Below are 15,330 nucleotides of genomic sequence, written 5' to 3' on the forward strand. Positions count from 1 at the left end.
CATTTTAGTCAACAATTATTAAATTAAGATACAACTGGCATTCATATGGTGTAAAACTATAATCACGGGATTAGAAAGTACATGATCAGGGACTTAGTGCTGATTAGGCACTTACCATTTGTTGACACCAACTTTGTATCTCTGAAGCCTCCTCAAATGCCTTAAGATGAACTTTCTAATTGGTCATACAGATTCCACAAGATAATTATCTGGATCAAGGGAGTATAAAAAAATATAACTTAGAAACAATGTAATAATATTATTCTAGGTAACTAACAATGTATATCAAAGTAGATTCTAAACTATTGTGTAGGTTTAAAACTTATCTTTGAGCCTTGCTAAGCAACTGTAAGTACCAAACTGGATAACATTGGTACTTACTTAGTGAAAACATGTCACCACATGTTCACAACCACAGCTCTTTTCATAATCAAGCTACTTGAAAAACAACATAGTAGCTTAATCAGGAATCTTATCATATTTCAGAATAATTTTATTAATCAATAAAATTATGAGAAGGAAAGAGTAATAATATGCAACTAGCACGTATATTGATATCACTATGCATTAGTATTCCAACTTGATTTATATTGACCAGTTTCCAATGTTGTCTACCAACCTTGGATGTGAATGCTCTACTACTATATAATAATCAACACAGAGATATTCTTATTCTCTCTGAATCACCACCTAAACAAAACTGCAATTTAGCCAATTCATTTCCAGACGAACACATGAAGAAAATTACAACTTCAACCACGATTGGTGCAAAGCGAAAGCAGAACAGCAACAACCAAGGTAATACTATATACTCTTATCCTTAATTATAATATTCTGTGTTAGATTATAGCCCTAAATACTATCTCAAAGCATATAAACTATGTGCATGTGTTCTTGCCCCAAATACTATCTCAAACGCTATAAACTATATAAATTCCAGTATATATGTGTTGTTATAAACAAATTTCAGTATACACGAAGATGATTTCTAAAAATTATTTCTAGAAGCTGCCGTTTTAGATAGATATATATACACCATACTTAGATCCAGGGACGGAGGGAGAGGGGGGCAGGGGGGGCGGTAGTGAGCTGTCGTAGGCTCCCAAATTAAAACCTTACAAACGTAGTAGCGGGAGTAAGGATCGATCCCACGAGGAGTAACTAGTTTAACTTTTGTGCTCAAGGAAATAATGGGGGGTTTGGAATATAACGAGAATAAATATTAAATAAAAGAGAAATTAAATAAACGAGAAATTTAATCGAACGAATAAACAGTGAAAATAATATATCAAAAACACTTATAATAAGAAACCTTGGTCAGTAAAGATCCACCACCGGAGTTTAACACTGATCATTGATTTATAAAGTAATTAATATGCAGTTGAATATTTGTCGTGAAATTATTTCATTTCCGTTTTCCCTTAGTTGTAGGTAACTAAAGCACACGCGGTTTAATTACCCCTAACTACTAAATAACCTAAGACAAGCGCTATAGATTTAATTTAATAGCAGCAATAGGAACTAGGAAAACCGACAAACTAAATAACACAAGCACAAGCGGTTGCATTTAATTTAGGAAAATATTCTACCCGAGTCCAATTATCACTAATCCGTCAATAATTAACCCAGTTGCTACTGAATATTAGAGTAATTTGTAGCACAACATTATCTAATATAGCAAATAATTATATCAAATAAATAACTAGTAGGCCTCCCTAGCAATTAAATGACACAATTATTTCAAATAACTTAGAAGAATATTTAATACTCAAATGCATAAAAAAATATATAATAAAAATAAATAAATAACCTTACAGCGTAATGAACTCCGGGGCTTCAATTCACTAAACCAAACAAGAAATTAGCCGCGAATGGGCATTGATAACAACCTTAAAGAATATTCGAGAGGGGAAGAATGAACATTTTACAATAGAAAACCTTAACTATTTATATATTTTCCCAATCATTTTCTACCACTCATTTTTCCTATTATTTTGCCTTATGCCTGAGTCTTCCACAATTCCAGCCATGTTATTATGATTAGGGATGGCAACGGGGCGGGGCGGGGCCGGGGAGTGGGGTCCCCGTCCCTGTCCCCGAATTGAATCCCCATTCCCCGTCCCCGCCCCGTTCCCCGATCGGGGATGGGGAAATATCCCCATCCCCGTCCCCGCGGGGATTTTTCGGGGACGGGGATTCCCCGCCCCGTTTTTTTTTTTTTTTTTTTTTTTTAAATTTTTTTAATTCTTAATATTTAGGCCAATTTCATTATTTATGTGTTCACAATAGGTAATTAAAGGATATAATGTCATAATGTGCCTAACCAATCAGATAGCCATTAGGTCCAGCGAATTCTACATAGCGTATCTTGGAAATACTAGATTCTTTAAATGGCAATTATTCAAGCTCTGGACCATTCAAGAATGAAATACAAATTTGCTGCTGCTTTCAACTAGAAAATATTTCGACTGTTTTCAAAACAAAATAATATATATCCACTTAGAAACATTAAACTAATCACTATACGTAGTGTCTCATAGAAGCACCAGAACAAGTGTGCATTTCTGGCACTCAAGGTTTAATAAATTTATTCGGGAAATCGGGGACGGGGACGGGGATCGGGGATCGGGGTCGGGGTCGGGGCGGGGGATGCCCTCCCCGTCCCCGTCCCCGTCCCCGGCGGGGATGGGGAAATTCTCCCCATCCCCGCCCCCGTTCCTCGAAAAAATTCCCCGAACCCGCCCCCGTTGGGGCGGGGATCGGTTTTCCCTATCGGGGGCGGGTTGAATTGCCATCCCTAATTATGATGCATGCCTGTACAAAAAAGAAAAAAATCAATTCCAGCCATGTGAACAAGAAGTGAGTTAGAGTAGGTGGTAGAGCATATCTTTGGTAATAATGAGGTTAAGGGTTCCAATCTTAGCATCAACATAGTTTTACAATTCTTTTTTTAATAGCTTTTTTAATATTACACACACTCTATAATAAGATGTGTAATTTATAATGTGTTTTCTATTCAAATTATTTTAATAATTATGTTTCATATTTTGTTATGAATATTTTTATAAAGTTTCGATGTGTTTTATTTTTCGTCCATATCCAAAAATATTTACAATTATATTTCTTAGGTAGTTTATTTATTTATTTTTAAATTATCTCTTTTATTTTAATGTTTCGCCTTTTCTGAAAAAATTTTCTGAATCCGTCTGTACTGTTTCGCCCCCCCTCAACCGAATTTCTGGCTCCGTCCCTGCTTAGATCTGAAAATGTAGAAGAGATAGGGTTAGAAATCCTTACCCAACTTGGTATAAATTCTAGAAATCGTGTAGGAGAACACCCATTTCTGCCTTGGTCCATCATTGAGCATCAGACACATCTATTACCACCAAGCTTCGATCTACCTAAACCCATGACAGCCGGCTGTGTATAGTGTTCATATATAGGACGATAGACCGTTGATAACTCCGAATCGGGGTTTTGACTATGGAGTTAACACTCAGATTGGGAGTATTGTTGAGACGTATGCGTCAACAGATACTTCACAGTAAGATCATCTTCATCGCGAATCCATAGTATAGAGGGGTAGAGAATGCCAAATCCAACCCTAACCGGAGTAATGAACTCCATTGTTTGTGAGAGAACCCACAGTGGGATGAGTGGAATGAGCTTAGAAAAGAGCCTGCTAGGTGTATAGGAAAGGGAAGGACAGCTGTGAACATCACCCAAGCAGGCCAGCTGTGAACATCACTGCAATTCTAATTATTATTATTATTATTATTATTATTATTATTATTATTATTATTATTATTATTATTATTACTATTATTATTATTATTATTATTATTATACATGTATTATTATTTAGGGAGTGATATTATGTTTTCATAAGATTGTTTAATCGTGCATCGCATAAATATGATTATTATTTAGTCATAATAACAATCACTGCATCGCAGTGCGCATAAATATTATTATTATTACGTAATCACTAAGTTTAATTGTTTATGTATTACAACTTCATGTACTCAATTGTTTATTATAATTATTGGTAATTAATATTAATTTTAATTATTATTCTAGGGTTAGCTACGAGCGGTATATTATCAGTATCCTATTTGTTATTATTTTATAATAATACCAATCATTATTATTTCTATAATAATGCAGATAGATGTTATTATTAAGCTTATGAAAGTAATATTATTAACGTTCTACTAAAAAATTAGATTAAGCTATGACTAAATAATAAATTATTAGTAATACTTTAACATTATAATTATATTATTCTGTGTCAATATTGACCTACTCTGATTGATTAATTAAAGTAGATTTTTGTATGAGTAACAAAAATGGGTACACCAAATAATACATGTGTAGTGATAACATTGTTTTTTTTTTTTGTACAGATAATGAAGATATCACTGTCAATGGTGAAGCGTACATGCCGTCCTTTCAATCTAACAAGAATACAAAAATGGGTACACCGCTAATTGGTGTTTTCCAAAGTTCGCTAAGTACGCCTTTAAGTATTCTTACAAATGGTAAGTGTTTTCATTTGGAACAATTCACTACGTTAATGAATCAAAGTTAATATTAGTTGTCATTGCAATCGACAGGTGACACTGCGGTTCGAAGGACAATACGGACTACCCCAATGCAAGATTTTGGTAGCAGAATGCCATTAAGCAACATATCAAATAGTAATTAGCTCAACCAATATTACAAATAATTTTTTAAATAAATTCTCTAACAATCAAATGGGACAATTATTATTCTAACGTGTGTTTTTTACGCCTGCTCTATAATTAAAGTAAATTTAACTCGAGTGACTGGGGACCGTGATAAATCACCGCTAACCAAGCGCCATAATCATTCGTTTGACTTAAATAGATCACCAGTCTCTCAAGGTAATAAAGTTGAAATTGAGTAAATAATCTATACTCATCTGGGTTAACTGCTAATTCATTATAATCTTTGCTACCTTAATTCACAGCTTCTTCTCCCGGACGAACGCCAATACAGACTACGTCAACGCAAGTTTTTAGTAGCAGAATGCCATTTAGCAATATAACAAATAGTAATAATCTCAACCAGTATATTGTAATAAGATTACTATAAATTTATTGTGTAGTCAAATGGAATACTTAATAGTCTAACAAGTCGTTTTACAATTTCTTTTTAATTAAAGCAAAATGCGGAACAGTTAATGGGGAACGCGACATACCAACTACATCCAACTGTCAGAATCGTTGCTTCGACTTAAATCGAACACCAGATTCGCAACTAGGTATCAATATATTACGAGGAGGCGTTTCTTATTGCATAGTCATTATTAAATTATAATGTAATATATTCTATAATCGTTTCTGTAGAACTTGAAAGTAATTGTTGTATTACAAATGACAACAACATGCAAATAGTCGTGGTAGAGCCGGAGACTGAACCCATCAAGCATTGTCGAAATTTGATATCAGATTTTCAGGAAGTTGTTGAACAATTGCAAGACAATGTGCCCTCAAAAAATGGTGAGTTCATATTAAATGTTGTCCAACGAATACGTACTATCTTTGGACTACAATGAACTACATTATTTTGTTACATATGAACTAATATCTGTTAGCAATATTATATTTATGTTACACTTGTTTAATAATGTAATAGGTTAGGACTCTGTGGCTTTCCTATTAGATAGGGATACTATACGGTAGGTTGTTTTAGCTATTAGTATTGTATTCCTATTCCAGTGTAACTGAATAACATAATTGATTGTCTCATCTGGTATCAGCTTGACCAGGTCGATTTTTTCTCTCATCATCCTTCGCTGCCCGATCCGATCACCATCCGATCACCACCTAAACCGATCATCACCTAAATGTCTACCAACTCCTCAGAGCGCACCGTCACCGCCAGTGACGCATCCTCTCCAGCCACCTCCCAAAACCCATTATCCGGCGCACACCATTATGTTTCGATCAAATTAACTTACCGGAATTTTTTGTTTTGGAGAACCCAGTTAGTGCCTTTCCTCTGTGGCCAGGACCTTCTTGGCTACGTCGACGGCGACACTCCATGTCCACCGCCCACTGTTGACGCGCCTCCGACTTCCGGCTCCTCAACAACCACGCCTGCGTCTCCGATGCCCAACCCTGCGTATAAGGCTTGGGTTAAACAAGACCAAGCGCTGCTTTCTCTCCTCATCTCGTCCCTCTCAGATGAGGTGATGCACCTGGCGGTTGGACGAACCACATCGAAAGAAGTCTGGGACTCCATCGGCGCGGCATTGGGCAGCTCCTCCCGTGCGCGATGTATGAGCCTCCTCGGCCAGTTCCACGCTCTTCGACAAGGCAGCAGCACCGCGGTAGAATATCTCGGTCGCGCACAGCTTCTGGTGGAGGACCTAGCGCACGCTGGCCGGCCGATTTCCCTGGATGAACAGAACCTCTTCGTATTCCGGGGGTTGCGCCCGGAATATCGCGCTATGGCCTCTTCTCTCACCGCTGCAGGGAACCCCGTCACCATTCCACAGATTTCTGACTTCCTGCAAGCGCAGGAGTTTATTCATGCAGATGATTACCCAGCCGGCACTGATGGTGGTGCCCTTCCCGCACTGGCTGCGTTGTATGCTGGACGCGGACGGAATGGAGGCCGCAGTGGTTCTACTGGCCAGAACACCAACCGCGGAAATCAGGGACGTGGCAGGGGTGGCGGAGGTCGCGGCAGGAATGGGCGTGGTGGTCCTCCCCGTTGCCAGATTTGTAGAGTGCAAGGACATACGGCGTTGCATTGTTATAAGCGTTACGCTCCGCAACCATCCGCCCAGGCCAATATGGCAGTCCCCGCTGATGACTCCGCGGCTTCGGTGACAGCTCCGGGATGGTTTCCGGATACAGGTGCAACCGCTCACGCCACGCCCGATGCGTCCATGATGTCGGCATCCGATGAGTACAGTGGTGGTGACGTACTCCGCGTGGGTAATGGCGCAGGTTTGACAATCTCGCGAGTCAGTCATGCATCTATACCTTCTGTGTCAAAAATGTTACGTTTGTCTAATATATTGCATGTCCCGCAATTATCGGTTCCGTTATTATCTGTTTATCGCCTCACTAACGATAATCATGTCTATGTTGAGTTTCATAAAGATTACTTTGTTGTGAAGGATTCTCTCACCCGGGCGGTTCTGCTTAGAGGTTTCACGTCGGGAGGTCTTTACAAGCTCCCGGTATCCCAGTCACATTTTGCTTACATCTCGTCCCGTACAACTCCGATAGTCTGGCACCGCAGATTGGGTCATCCCCATGCGCACGTGCAAAATCAAGTTTTGAAGTCATGTCCAGTTGCACCAAATAAAGACAAATCCACGGGATCGTGCTCGTCGTGTCATCTCGGCAAAGCGTCTAGATTCCCTTTAGATAGAGTTGTTTCATCTAGTAAAAATGTGTTGGATTTAGTTTATACCGACATTTGGGGCCCCGCTCCTGTAATCTCTGTTAGTGGATTTTGTTACTTCCTGCTTTTTGTAGACGACTATTCACGTTTTTGTTGGTTTTATCCATTACGGGTAAAAACCGATATATATAAAAGTTTCGAGTCGTTTCGTGTCATGGTAGAACGCCAATTTTCGCGTTCTATCAAGTCCATTCAGTCCGATTTGGGCGGGGAGTATCGCAAGTTACATTACACTTTTCAAAAACTGGGAATAATTCACCGTCAGTCCTGTGCATACACGCACGAGCAAAATGGCAGGGTCGAACGTAAAAATCGACATATTGTCGAAACTGGGCTGGCCCTGCTAGCTGAAAGCTCGGTCCCACAACAATATTGGGATTACGCTTTTGAAACTGCTACCAGTTTAATCAACTACTTACCCACCTTCGTTCTACAATATGACAGTCCCTACAGTCGGCTATATAAAACCGCACCCCCATACACATTCCTCCGTGTCTTCGGGTGCCGGTGTTACCCTTATCTACGGCCTTACAACAGGCACAAGATAGAGTACCGCTCGGCACCCTGTGTCTTCTTAGGGTATCCCACATCCTTTAGGGGCTATAGATGCATTGACATGTCAAGCGGGAAAGTCTATATCTGCAGGCATGTCCGCTTTGACGAAACTTGTTTTCCTTTTTCAGACTTGGCAGCTCAGCGTTCGGCACAGTCCGCTCAGCCCTTGTTACCGTGGGCATCTGGGCCTATTGTGCCCCACTCTCCCAACACGAGTCAGGCACAATCTGTTCCTGACAATCCGGTACCTTTGGCTCAGGATCCAGCACCCTTGGCTATTGAAGGACCTGTAAGACGGACACGTCGAAAACGGGCCGCTCAGCCTCCGCCTCAACCACTTGTGATGAGGCTCCGTCACATGACTCGGGGCACACATGAAGAATTTCACGCATTAAATATATCCACTGATCCCACCTGCTACTCGCAGGCTGTAGGACATCCACAGTGGCGTGATGCTATGGATCAGGAATTTAATGCGCTATTACATAATCATACTTGGAATCTTGTCCCAGCTAAACCGAACATGAACATTATTGGGTGCAAATGGGTGTTCCGCACCAAACGCACTGCTGATGGCTCAGTAGAAAGATACAAGGCCCGCTTGGTTGCGAAGGGGTTCAACCAAGTGGCGGGCGAGGAATTTTTTGACACCTATAGCCCTATGGTCAAACCAACTACGGTACGACTACTGTTTTCACTAGCTATCTCTAACAGCTGGACGTTGAGGCAGCTAGATATACACAATGCCTTTCTTAATGGCCACTTAGAAGAAACTGTTTATATGAAACAACCACCAGGGTATGAAGATCCGACACACCCAGATCACGTGTGTCATCTGCAACGGTCTTTGTACGGCCTCAAACAAGCCTCGCGGGCGTGGTTTAAGAGGCTTCACGATTATTTGCTATCTGCAGGTTTCTTACCTTCCAAAACAGACGTGTCACTTTTTCACTACTCCGCTGGCAGCTCTCGAGTGTACTTGCTAGTCTACGTTGACGACATAATTATGATGGGCAATGATCCAGCTCTTATTTCCACTCTTCTCCGTCAGCTTGCTGCAGCTTTCAAGATCCGGGATCTAGGGACACCCGGGTTCTTTCTCGGTATTGAAACTCTGGAGTCAGGTACTGGGTTCTTATTATCTCAACGTCGCTACATGAAGGACATATTGACACGCGCCGGTATGGCTGACTGCAAACCGCTAGCAACTCCTGCAGCGGTAAACCAACCGGTATCACCGTCTGATGAATTGTATGACAACCCCACTCAGTATCGGCGCATTGTAGGCGCACTACAGTATTTGACCATTACCAGGCCGGACCTATCCTATGCGATCAATCGCTTGTGTCAGTTCATGCACTCACCGACAAATGATCACTGGGGCTTAGTGAAGCGCGTGTTACGTTACATTCGAGGCACTTTGGATTATGGGTTGCGGCTGTCTGTCTTTAGCTCCTCGGCTATTCATACTTATTCCGACTCCGATTGGGCAGGCTGCCCGCTTGACAGGAAGAGTACTGGTGGTTACGCTGTGTTCCTAGGGACCAACTTAGTGTCCTGGCTGTCTCGCAAGCAGCGCACAGTAGCGCGGTCGTCAACGGAAGCCGAATACAAGGCCCTGGCTGATGTGTCTGCCGAGGTCACATGGATCCTGTCTTTATTACGTGAGTTAGGGCTTCACTCTGGGGGTCCGCCCACGCTATGGTGTGACAACTTAGGGGCGACTTACTTATGCGCTAATCCTGTCTTCCACGCCAGAACCAAGCATGTTGAGATAGATTTCCATTTTGTTCGAGACAAGGTCGCTTCCGGAGAACTGCGGGTGAATTTTGTATCTACCAAGGATCAGCTAGCGGATATTTTCACCAAACCATTGCCTGGTCCGAGGTTTGCAGCTCTTCGTGACAAGCTTAATGTTGTGGCTCACCACCCTTAAGCTTGAGGGGTTGTGTTAGCAATATTATATTTATGTTACACTTGTTTAATAATGTAATAGGTTAGGACTCTGTGGCTTTCCTATTAGATAGGGATACTATACGGTAGGTTGTTTTAGCTATTAGTATTGTATTCCTATTCCAGTGTAACTGAATAACATAATTGATTGTCTCATCATATCAACGTATTTTTTTTTTTAGACTATTATTTTGATAGTGGTGATCCCGAGTATGTTTGCGAGCATTGTAATGCATTTTTTTGGTACAATGAACGGGCAAGCAATTCAAGGTCATGTGACAGACCTAAATACTCTGCATGTTGTGTGAATGGTAAGATAAAGTTGCCATTGATGACAAAGCCTCCTCAAAAGTTGTTTGATCTATTATTTACATCAAGTGATAAAAACAAATGTTTTTTGAAGAATATAAGGTCCTATAACAACATGTTTTGCTTCACGTCAATGGGTGGGAAAATTGATAGAACTATTAACAACGGAACATCGCCTCCTATATTCCGTATAAATGGTCAAAATTTCCATCGCATTGGAAGTTTATTGCCTGCACTTGGCACTCAACCTAAATTTACATAATTATACATTCACGATACAGAGAATGAGATACAAAATCGCTCCAACTCTTTCAAGTATAATATTCTGTGTTAGTAAACTCTTTTGTGCCTCTCATTGGTTAATACTGGAAATCTTATATTATATATTTTTATTTTTTAGGACGGAAAGCAACGGTTCTACAGTGCATCTTGATGTAGTTCATGACATTAAACAAGACCTAGATGAGCACAATGTTTTGGTTAAGTCATTCCGAATGGCCAAGTCATTTATGGAATCTAATCCTACAAGTGAAATTAGAATGAGATTAATAGGGAAGAGGTCTAAAGATGCCAGAATGTATGCGCTACCAACTACTTCAGAGGTTGCCGCTCTCATTGTTGGAGATTTAGACCCTTGCATGGGTGAACGTGATATCGTGGTCGAGTCTAGATCTGGAATGCTTAAACGAATAAGTGAATTAAACCCAGCGTATCTACCATTGCAATACCCAATTTTATTTCCATATGGAGAGGATGGTTTTAGGGAAGATATACATTTTGCAACACATAGTAATAAACAAAATTTTGCAAGAAAGAGTGTTTCACAAAGAGAGTACTTCGCGTTCCGTATTCACGAAAGATCAAATGAGATCTCAACTATAATGTACGCTAAAAGGTTATTCCAACAATTCTTGGTTGATGCGTATACTATGGTTGAATCTTCGAGGTTGCTATATATTAGGTCAAATCAAAAAGCTTTGAGATGTGAGGCGTACAAAGGTCTTTCTGATGCGTTAACACGAGGTGAAGTGCAACCTAGCTCTCAAGGTAAAAGAATAATATTACCTTCAAGTTTCACGGGAGGAGCAAGATACATGATATAGAACTACCAAGACGCCATGGCAATTTGCAGATTTATAGATTATCCAAACCTGTTTATTACTTTTACATGTAATCCTAAATGGCCGGAGATTCAACGCTTTTTGGAGAAAAGAAATTTGAAAGCTGAAGATCGTCCGGACATTGTTTGCCGAGTTTTCAAGATGAAGCTAGAAGGGAAACTGTTTGGTGCTGTAAGGGCAGGTGCGCTCCGCATTTTCTTATAAAATCATTTTTTAATACAGTACTTAATCATACGAATCTTAGAACTCACATCATGTAATTGTTTTTGCAACAGTTATATACACAATTGAGTTTCAGAAACGGGGTCTTCCACATGCTCACATATTACTGTTCTTGCAAGGGACGAGCTACTTTGCTAATCCTGCTTTTATGGACACGATCATTTCGGCCGAGATCCCAGACAAGTTGATGGACATCGAGTATTACAAAGCTGTCGAAGAATTCATGTTGCACGGCCCGTGTGGTGTTGCCAGGAGTAATTCACCGTGCATGGTAAATGGCAAGTGCTCGAAGCATTTTCCAAGGAGATATATTGATGCATCCCATTTTGACCAGGATGGTTACCCGTTGTATCGAAGAAGGGATGATAAGAGGACAATAAAAAAAAAATGGAATAGAGTTGGACAATAGGTATGTTGTACCACATAATCGGTACTTGCTCTTGAAATACAAAGCACACATTAATGTAGAGTGGTGTAACCGATCTAGGTCAATCAAGTACTTATTCAAGTATGTCAACAAGTGGATAACTATCTGACTGTTGGCATCGTAACAGATTTGGTCTTAACAGAGGAAGAGAAAAAGAACTTTGCATTGTTCGAATTGGAAAACCTATTGGGGCAACAAAATAAATCTTTAAAAGGCTATCCTCCGATGCCAATACCAAGTATAGATAATTCAAGGTTGTTTCAGAATAGGTTGGTTTTTGAAGAGTTATGTTACAATCGTGAGCAGTTGAAAGAAGATGCTGAAGTGCTGTGTGCAAAACTAACTGAAGAACAGAGTCTCATCTATGATACGGTTATACAAGACATTGAAGACGGTAAAGGTGGCTTATTTTTTGTTTATGGTTACGGTGGAACAGGAAAGACTTTCTTGTGGAGAGCGTTGTTAGCTGCAATCCGATGCAAAGGTCAGATCGTTTTAAATGTGGCATCAAGTGGCATAGCTTCTATATTGTTACCAGGTGGCCGTACTGCTCACTCAAGATTTGCAATACCTATTGCAATAAATGAAGACTCAACCTGTAACATTAAGCAAGGTAGCGACCTGACTGAATTGTTGATAAAGACGAGTTTGATAATATGGGATGAAGCTCCCATGATGCACAAACATTGTTTTGAAGCATTAGATCGAACTATGAGGGATTTGTTGCGTTTTGTAGACCCGTGTAGTGAAATGAAGACGTTTGGTGGTAAAACAGTTGTTTTGGGTAGAGATTTCCGCCAAATTCTCCCGGTAGTTCCAAAAGGTACATGGCAAGATATTGTTTCTTCAGCCATAAATTAATCATATCTATGGGATAGTTGCAAAGTTTTAAGGTTGACTCAAAACCTAAGACTAAGTTCGGTACCCAACGGTGGAAACCGGCAGGCATTACAAGAATTTGCCGATTGGATTGCTAATGTCGGTGATGGAAAGCTGGGTGGGCGGAATGATGGTTTCGCAGAGGTTGAAATTCCAAAACACATGTTACTGTCATCCGGAGGGGACGATATTAAAACAATTGTGCACAGTACATTTCCTATGTTTGCAAATGGAAACACTGACCCCGAGCATCTGCTAGGTCGTGCTATATTAGCACCAACGCTTGATGTGGTCAACGCAGTCAATGACTATATGACTGAGTTGCATAATGCCGAAAGCAGGTCGTACTATAGTTCAGACGCAGTATGCAAAGTCGATGGCGACAACGGTATATTTGGAGATGTACACACACCGGAATTTCTAAACAGCATTAGGGTTTCAGGTCTACCAAATCATACATTGACTTTGAAAATAGGTTCACCGGTAATGTTAATGAGAAACATTGACCATTCTCTTGGTTTGTGCAATGGGGTTCGGTTGATAATCACAAAGCTAGCAGACCATGTTATTGAAGGTGAGATTCTGACTAGACCTAACAAAGGTACAAAAGTGTTGATCCCCCGAATGTCAATCTCACCCTCTGATCCAAGATTGCCGTTCAAGTTTCAACGAAGGCAATTTCCAATTATGCTTTCATATGCAATGACCATTAACAAAAGTCAAGTACAAACGTTGACTCATGTTGGTTTAATACTAAAGAAACCGGTTTTTGTACACGGTCAGTTGTACGTGGCTGCATCTCGGGTTAACAATCCAGACGGTCTCAAAATATTGATAGTCAAAGACCCAAGTTCAACTACTACATCAACCACTAATGTTGTATATCATGAAGTTTTCAATAATTTGTAATTTTGTAAAGTTCTCTTTTCTTAGTTCCATGACCTTGCAACTATTTGTAATATACCATTTTCATATGGTTTTTGTTGAATTCCCAATCATATTTCATTTATATGTTATAAATTTTAACCGCATTAGTTCACACAATTTGTAACATAACATACACACAATTAATACTTTTTAATTTACATACCGTGCAGCGCACGGGTCAAATACTAGTTAACTATAATAGAAGCAGGGTTGTAAAAATCCCGCCTAGGCACCGAGTAATCGGCGCCTAGGCGCTAGGCGCCCATAGGCCGTGGCGATTTCCGCCCTAGGCTCCCGCCTAGGAGACCGGCCGCCTAGGCGCCCGCCTAGCGCCTAACTCGTCCGATTACACCGAGTTAACTCGTCAATTTCTGTCGAGTTAGTCGAGTTAACCCGACCGACTCGACCTTGCTAATTTTGTCCATTTATATGACATATACATATAATATGACATATATACACTCGTAGACTAGTTTGATACTTTCAATCTTTGGATGATTGAAGTATTTGAGTATTTCATTTGAGTTTTTTTTTTTTTTTAATATTCTTTTGATGTTATGACTTATGAATTGTCATTATGTCATTTATTTGGATGTGTTATTTGATTGAATGTTGAAAATAGCCTCATTAAAATTATCAAATTGCAAGTCTGCTACTGTTTTTTTCGCGACCGCCTAGCGCCGCCTAGATTCCGCCTAGGCGCCGACTAGGCCGCTTAGGCGCTAGGCGCTGCCCGGGCGCCCGACTAGCGCCTAGCGCCTACTGCAACCATGAATAGAAGTTAATTCTATTTTGGAATAAGGGTAAAAAAATATCATCAAACTACACACAAAAATGTAATTAGGCCACCGAACTCAAAAAACTACAATTAGGTCCCTGAACAACGCAAATTAATGTAATTTCACAAAAAAATAACTTGTTTATCTGTTGTGTCGGTTACCGAATTTAAAAATAATTTTTTAACTTTTATTTTAATAATTTTAATTTTTTTAAAACCCAGCCGGAGACTGGCTGTTTTTTTATTTAAATTTTTAAATAATTTTTTATTTAAAATTATTAAAATAAAAGTTAAAAATTATTTTTAAATTCGGTAACCGACACGTCAGCATATCAACCGGTAAACAAGTCATTTTTGGTAAAATTATATGAATTTGTGTTGTTTAGGGACCTAATTATAGTTTTGTTGAGTTTGGTAGCCTAACTACATTTTAATGTGTAGTTAGATGACATATTTTACCCTTATTCCCTTATATTTTTATTGCAAAAAAATAAAGAAGTTAATTCTATTTTTTTAATTTGAAAAATGATCGAGATATAAATAAAAAATGTAAACAAACTTTCCGAGCATAGTGACATGATAATTGGACAAAGTACTAGATGTGATCCGATACGTCTAACCCATCAAAGCAGTCAAATAACAGTCAAGAGCAGAGAACATGTAGAACGATTACAAGAACCCACACATTAAGAGCACCACCTCATCAAAGATAG

General features: G+C 39.7%; 1 protein-coding gene across 1 annotated transcript; it reads left to right on the forward strand.

Annotated features, from left to right (window-relative positions):
- The first annotated feature begins 11,381 nt into the window (after window positions 1-11,381).
- Window positions 11,382-13,821, forward strand: LOC109179313 (ATP-dependent DNA helicase PIF1-like). Its single transcript, XM_019328818.1, has 4 exons — window positions 11,382-11,565; window positions 11,660-11,944; window positions 12,161-12,863; window positions 12,912-13,821. The coding sequence occupies exons 1-4, from the start codon at window positions 11,382-11,384 to the stop codon at window positions 13,819-13,821; spliced, it is 2,082 nt and encodes a 693-aa protein (XP_019184363.1).
- The last annotated feature ends 1,509 nt before the right edge of the window (window positions 13,822-15,330 follow it).

This window comes from Ipomoea nil, unplaced genomic scaffold (genome assembly GCF_001879475.1).
Source record: "Ipomoea nil cultivar Tokyo-kokei standard unplaced genomic scaffold, Asagao_1.1 scaffold0900, whole genome shotgun sequence".
NCBI classification, from domain to species: Eukaryota; Viridiplantae; Streptophyta; class Magnoliopsida; order Solanales; family Convolvulaceae; genus Ipomoea; species Ipomoea nil.

Excerpts from the sequence above, each read along its gene's own strand:
- LOC109179313 (XM_019328818.1), top strand. The coding sequence starts at position 11,382 with ATGGCAATTTGCAGATTTATAGATTATCCAAACCTGTTTATTACTTTT. Across the intron at positions 11,566-11,659 it reads GTTTGGTGCTGTAAGGGCAG|TTATATACACAATTGAGTTT; the intron begins GTGCGCTCCGCA and ends TTTTTGCAACAG. Across the intron at positions 11,945-12,160 it reads ATCCCATTTTGACCAGGATG|ATTTGGTCTTAACAGAGGAA; the intron begins GTTACCCGTTGT and ends GCATCGTAACAG.